The sequence below is a fragment of the Fulmarus glacialis genome, unplaced genomic scaffold (assembly GCF_000690835.1).
Source record: "Fulmarus glacialis isolate BGI_N327 unplaced genomic scaffold, ASM69083v1 scaffold45012, whole genome shotgun sequence".
In the NCBI taxonomy this organism is placed as follows: Eukaryota; Metazoa; Chordata; class Aves; order Procellariiformes; family Procellariidae; genus Fulmarus; species Fulmarus glacialis.
In genome coordinates this window covers 1-7,070 of record NW_009199329.1, presented here as the reverse complement: position 1 = coordinate 7,070, position 7,070 = coordinate 1, and the positions used below count along the sequence as shown (strand labels likewise).

The following is a 7,070-nucleotide window of genomic DNA, read 5'->3' as shown; positions in this document are numbered from 1 at the left end:
TTCTATGTGCCCAGCGCTCTGCTGAGCCGAGCAAGCCCCAGGTGGGGATTTCTGAAGGAAGAGATCGCCTTTCCTTCTGCGTTTGCATTTGGAGATGTCACTGTCCTCCTCGCGTTGTCTCTCCTCTCTCTTGTCTGAGACCGATGTCCTTTCCTCCAAACCCAGCTCTCTCCAGCCCCCTACGAGATGTTAGCGTTCCCCAAGCATCAGCCAGGGAGAGGCGGCGGAGGGGCTCTGAAGCCATCCCTGCTGTTCAGTGGAGCGAATAGAAATGGCTTTTGAAGTACTCTGCTGCTGCTCCGACTGGCTTGGTGTTAAAAACCGGCACCCTTTGGGAAACAGAATCTGCCTGTCCTTGGTTTCTAAACTGCACGCTTTGAGAGCAAGCTGCTTAACGTTTTGCCATTTGAGAGCAGTTGGCAATCGCCAGCCGTCAGAGCCCCGGCAGCATCTCTGCCTCACATTAAGCAAATCTTGTATTTTATAAATGTATCAGCCAGGCATCACCTACTGCCTGTCTGTCTCCTGTCAGAGCGACGCTATTCCTATTCAGCTCCTCATGTACAGCCTGCTATAGGGTACATAGCGTTTTTGCTGATATGAGCCTGGCGGGTAGCAGCATCTGACTCTGAATCAGTCAGAGCTTCGGTTCCCCAGCAATTAATTCCTACCACGGTGATACGAGTGCATCAGCCTGGGCCTTTCCCGCACCGTTGTCAGATGCGACCACCCTCGGCTGGGTTTCGGTGGCTTTCTTGGCTGCTTCCCCTTGCTCAGACTTCGGATAATCCTGCTCCTTGTGGGTTCTTCTCTTTCTGACACTGCAAGTGCCCTCCAATGGCTTAGCCGGGTCTTTTCGCTAGAAAAAGTACATAGCAAGCCCGCAGTCGGGATAGGATTGATGGGCTGAATTAGCCAATTCTGCTCGTGGCTTTGGGGAAGTCTCTTCCAAGCAGGCTGGCTGGGTGGGTGGACCAGAGGAAGAGCTTGAGACCTGTAATTCCTTTGATGCATCTGGTATCGGTCCTCTGGGTGACTGGGCTGGCGTACAGGGGTACAGCTGCCAGTGCACATGGGTGACGATGCTCCGCGTGGGGTGGAGCGCTTGTCCTGCGCTGGAGGGATGGGGAGGGCTCGGAGGTGGAACAGTGCTGAGGTGTCACCGGTTGTCCGTGGCTGTGGGATAACTGGGGGTTTGGGCTGTCCCGTCTGCGTCTCTGGGCAGTGACGTGGACTCGGTTGCTGCTGGGTCTGCCTGGCCGCGGGGAACGGTAGGTTCGTGGGAGCGCAGGCAGCGGGGAGTGCTGGATCTCACGGGGGGAGAGGTGCACGCTCTGCTTGCGCTGGCTCTCTCGTGCGAGCGAGCTGTAAATAGCACGTGAGGGGGGATCCCTGCAGGCTCTGAAATGAAAACACCCGTGCCGGTTCCTGGGTGGCAGCACACACCCATTCCGGGGGGCAGGGTGAGGCCCCGCATTTTAAAATACAGCCCTGCTGCTGCATACGCCCCGTCTAGAATAAAGAAACAAAGGAAAGCCTGCTGACAGCTTTAAATATTTCTATCACTTCCATCTGCATCAAGTTATCAGCCCATTTGCCGTCCCGCGTGCCAGCTGTCGGATGCGCTGGTCGGATTTATGATGCTCTCTGTGGTTAGCATCCAGCACCAGCACCAGCACCAGCCCGGGCTTCGCCACTGCACTCGCTTATGACAGACGTCAATGGCTTTGCCTGGCGTTCAGTAAAGGTCTCTTTGAGGATCTGGAGAAAGTATTTAACTTAGAGTTTTGTAAGTCCAGGCAGAAGAAACTGGTATTTTGACTATCAACAAAGGTACATTTAGCTAGATGGGCGCTTTCCCTTTGGTCAGCATCTTTAGCCGTTGTCGATATCACTCTTTTCTTCCTGTCTTTTCTGATCATTAACTGTCTGTCTGTGTGCATTTTGTCTTGCTTTAGGTTTTTATGGCATGGAAACATTTTGTATAGCTTTTACCTATAGAGTCAGCGTTGAGGAGCTGGTTGAGGGATTTTTCTGCATCTTTTCATTTGTGGTTTAAATCAATCCTATATCAGGATGGACAAGTGAAAAGCAGGTTGAACGAGGAATTTCTGCTCACCACTGGTTTGTAGCAGGCAGGTGAAGGAGAGGCTGCCCGCTGATTCCAGAGACACTTTGCATATTAAAAAAAAGCTTAGTTATTTAGCTGAAAGTTGTTATAAAACATAGAATTTTTAACTTTAAAATCCTAGCTCCTGAGAGCCAATAACAAAAATCTAACAAGTGTGAAACTAAGAGAGAAAGGGAACACTTTTTCAGTGGAACTTTTGTGTAATGATATCTTAAATAAATAGAAGACGACTGTCAACCTACTCTGTTAATATTCCCCAAACTTATATTGGACAGTTCTTGGAGTTTCTTTGTTTTGAAGCATTTAAAATAAGGGCATCAATAAACTTCATGTGAAATAAGTTGCATGTTGTGGCTGCTGCACGAGGTGCTGGTAGTGATCAGCTGCTTTTCTGATTTGAGGAGTTAAGATTTTTAGATTCTTTTTTCTCTCTTTCTGGCTCTTTTTGAGTTTTAAATAAAGCACGTGTATTTTGAATAGCGTTCTTCCCGAGCAGCAAATCCACCCATGGGGCTGATCTCCAGGGGGAGAGAAGAGGCACGTCGTGGCCAGCCAGGCTGCCTGGCCGCGGTGCCGGGGGCTGGAGGGACCCGCTCCGAGGGGAGACGATGCCGAGTCTGGCTCGATGGCTTTCTGAACTGAGGTGCCCTGAAGTCAATGGGAAGAACTGCAAGCGTTTTCCTCTTTTTTCCATGTGAAAAATGTATTTGTGGCTTGCTCTGATACAGCCGTCCGCCCTCAACCGCCTTCCCTGCATGTACACACCCCATTTTTAATTTTTTAGCATCATCAACGCAGGAGGACAGATCTCGCCTGCCTTTCCCTTGCTCCAAAAGTGCTACTTATGTGAGTAAGTTGAGCAGCATCCCTGGCGCCGGGAGCTGTGGCAGGGACACAGCCTGGCTCCTCAAGTTCTCACCTGTATTGCGGCGCGGGATGCACGGTGAAAATCCCCCTTTGCCTGCCAGGCCGCGGTGTCAGAGCGGGGACATCTGTGAAGCTCAAGCTGTTGGAAAAGAGCAAGAGCAGAGTGAGAAGGGCAAATCTGAAGGAGAAGGCCTATTTTGTTCATGTCTCGAGCCATCCAGCCACACACGTGGTCTGCTTGGTTTTGAAGTTGAAGCTCTTCTCTTTTTCTTTACCCTAGCTCTTTTTTTAAATACAGCGTTTTATCCCTGGTTCTCAGCAATTGCCTTCTGCTGCAGGGTACCGAGAAGGATTTCTGTGGAAGAGAGGACGCGACAATGGGCAATTCTTAAGCCGAAAATTCGTGTTATCGGAGAGGGAAGGTGCACTGAAGTACTTCAACAAAAATGACGTGAGTACCTGGGATTGCTGTATGTGGGACAGGGGATCGCAACTGTAAGAGCATCTTCGAACAAGTAATTCTGAGGCCATTTTATTTATAGTTTTACAGTTTTCATAAGCATCGTGTCCCTTGATCACTCCAGGACAAGGGCACCGGGTATGGCTTACCAGTGTTTTTAGTAGGGTTTGCTCTTGGTCCACCACCACTGTCATGGTGAGACCACCTAACCGGCCTGCTCTGGTGAGTCAATAAGACTTTTATTAAACTGCCAATGAAGGAGTTTTTCTCAGCTCTGGCTCTGCATCATCCAGCTGACATGGGTTTCATGTTTGTGGCTAGCTTGTGATGAAGGTGTCACCACCTCACACTGGGGTCTGAAACCTCCTTGGCGTGGCATGGCAAGCCATCCAGAGGAAAAGCCCCCGGGTTGTGTTCCAGCGTCAAGCGGTGGAAGCGTTTGTCTTTTTCCCCAGAGCACATTTCATTTATTGTAAGTGAGAAATGGAGCTATTACCTTGAAAATTGCGTTTGTGGTGAATGGATAGACGCCCTACTATTCTGCACCACGTAAGGGAGGAAGCCAAGATGTTTCCTCTGACCTTTGAGTCTCCCCTGAACGTGGCAGCTGAGAGCAGCCCAGGCCGAGCCACCAGCCCGTTTTCTCAAGTAGTTGATGCAATCGTGGTGTCATGACGAGCCACGCCGTGCAGAGGAGGGGAACATCCAGCCACACTTCTCCACGCCCGGCGGCCAGCTTCGATAGTACTGTTTTCTCCTTCAGCTTGGCGTGGTGCAATTGCATCTCGTGGACAGGAGAGAGCCAGTCATGACGCGAGGGAGAAGTGAAAGTCCCAGCAGCCCCCATTCAGTCGCTGTTGACTGCTCTGGTAGTTTAAAGCTGCTTTGCTTCGTTGTTGACCATAGCCATGGTGGGAACGGCGCTGTCTAGACACATCCTCTTTGCTGGGATTTCCCAGCCATGGTCACCCGTGGCAGCTGCGTGTCCACGGCAAGTCCCCAAGTTCCCGAAGCGGCATTTGCAACTCCACCAGCTCAGGGACTTCCGTGTGGTGCTGGGGACCATGGCACCACTGCATGACCTTCTGCTGGCCCCTGGCTGTGCCCTGAAACTGCTGTCGCCAAGAGCATTTATTTTTTAGGATGTTTTGTTCATGCTTGTTACTTCACTTCCCAGTGCAGTCCTGAAAGGGTGATAAACTTCTGGAGGTGTTTTGTAGGAAGACAAACCATGCTACAAAGCTCAGGTGACCTGCCACAGAGGGTGCAGGTGGGATTGGTGCCTGGGAGGGCCTGATCCAGGCTCACCGTTGGGCTAACCCCCCCACGAGCTGGGCTGTAAGGTACATATTTGTCCCTCTGGAAAGAAAGTTCCTAGTTTGGAGGGGAAACGGGGGAGCGGAGTCAGAAGCTAATGGCACATGTGAGAGGATGGGACTGGTGGGGACGTGGGCATGGTGCCCACTGCCAGCCTAGCACCCAGGTCTGCTGTTGGCAAGGGGGATAATCCTCCATCTTCTTGGGCAAGGATGGAGGGGCTGTGAGTGCTTGAGATGCAGAAAGGATCCTGGCCTGTTAGTTAGCGGTCTGCATTTTTTTTTGTCTGATTTTCTTTCTTCTTTGATAGTGCTCATCCCAGTGTAAATGCTGGTCACTGATCGTTAGGTAAAGAGGCTGATCTAGGAGTCAGGGTCCGTTGGACAGAGGCTGGGGCAGGAGGCATGGTGAAGATGCTTGTCTTCATAGCGCAACATCCTATCATGAGACCTGGCCTGCCCATCTTGCTTCTGGGCTGAAACCTTTCTCCCCTTGAACTCTGCTGAATTTTGCAGAAGAGCAGAGTATTCTGCCAGGCTGGCAGAAAGCACTCATTGCCACCTGAGCAAAGTCTCCGATATCTCATCACCAGGCAGTTTTGTGGGCAGGGAGTCAGGCTTTTTAGCTAATGGCCTCAATCAGAAGTTTTTTCTGACCAAGTGAACCGCTTTCTGGTTTGAAAGCCAATTCTCGGGTGTTTGCTCACTCAGCTGTGTTTTCCAGGCAAAAGAACCCAAAGCAATTATGAAGATTGAACATTTAAATGCGACTTTCCAGCCTGCAAAAATCGGGAACCCACACGGACTGCAGATCACTTACTTGAAGGACAATAGCACAAGGAACATCTTTGTCTATCACGAAGATGGCAAGGTGAGAGCGTGGAGGTAAAAAGAAGGGTTGGGTTGTGGTCCTGGGGGGGTTGATGCTGTTCAGAGCCAGCCTGTGGTACAGCAGGCTCCGACTGAGCTGGGAATTGCTGGAGGGATGTGGGAGGGATGGGGGTACGGGATGCACAACCAGCTTTGAGCGTGTTTGTCATGTCCTTCCAAGCAGGGAGGTTCCAAACTGTGTCTTCTAAATAACGGGATGCAAATGGAAGGAATTGGTGTTCCTCTGCTTGCGACTAGACATAGGGGCAGAAGCATTTTTAAGGCAGGCTCCTCAGAGCCCGGAGAAGGAGATGGGGTGAACAGAGCGATGAAAGGCGAGAGGACTTGATCTAAGCTCTCGCAAAAGGGGAGCGAGCTGGATTGTAGGAGAAGTGAGAAACTGGTTGTTTCTCTGCCTGTCTTGTACTTTATGAAATGCAAATCTGCATGTTTGTATTGAAATAAATCCCCATGTGTCTCTGAAGGGAGGTGTGAATAAGAGAGCTCCGGGGTTGTCGCTTGCACGAGGACCGCAGGACGTGGAGGCCGGGGCAGTGAGGGGGGTCCCAGCCCTCCTGGAGGGTGTCGGAGGGGTCCCAGCCTGTGGGGCCACCGTGCAGGACAGCGACAGTCACCACGCTGCCCCGTGGGTCTTGTCTCCACAGACTGGTGTCCACGCAGAGAGCAGACCCAGGCGAGTTTGCAGTGGGTGCCATCTCACAGCCATATTTTAATATCTTTCCTCCTTTCTTCCCTCCCCCAAATATTTGGGGCTGCCCGTAAAATATCAGCAGCCCTGGAGGGGCCATGAAGTCAGAGCCTAAAGCTGTCATGTTCACATCGCGTCTACTTTCCTCTGGCTGTCACAGTTCCTTCAGCCTTCGGTGTTACATCCCGTTCGGCACCCCGTCTGTCAGAGAGGCTTTCTGGGGACGATCCCTCGTGGGCTGGCACGGCAGGGATTTGCGGGATTGTCTCGGTGCACAGCCTGTTCCCAGCTGTTCCCCCAGGCACGGCGAGCCAGGCAGCCCTGCTAGGGATAAGCAGTCTGTGCTCATAGAAAAGTCTCTCCTCTCCAGAATGTATAGGCCAATAATGCCACCAAAACCCAAGATATTCTTCATTTGTGGGTGTGCAAAGCTGATCTCGCCTCTGCTGCCGCTCAGGCTCCGGGTGCGGTGGAGCTGGATGATGCCTGTTGTGCTTGCGGGGCTGCGCTGCAGAGGCTGGATGCGGTTCCTGGCAGGAGGAAATTAGTGTGTCAGGTTGGGTTAATTAGTGGCATCGCCTCATTTTGTACATGCACAGAAATGTGCATGTAATATGCATTCACACACATGCATATATGTGTATAATAGACATGCATAATAGAATCATAGAGTGCTTTGTATGTGAACAAGTGGACCTGAAAGGAACTAGTGGAGGG

The 7,070-nt window shown here is 51.3% G+C and overlaps 1 protein-coding gene across 1 annotated transcript; it reads left to right on the top strand.

Moving 5' to 3' along the window:
- Nucleotides 1–3,317: 3,317 nt before the first annotated feature.
- Nucleotides 3,318–5,645, top strand: LOC104073443 (arf-GAP with dual PH domain-containing protein 1-like; the record flags this gene model as incomplete). Its single annotated transcript, XM_009573209.1, has 2 exons — nucleotides 3,318–3,449; nucleotides 5,499–5,645. Coding segments are annotated over 2 exons (279 nt in total), but the record flags the coding sequence as incomplete, so codon positions are not given.
- Nucleotides 5,646–7,070: the final 1,425 nt, after the last annotated feature.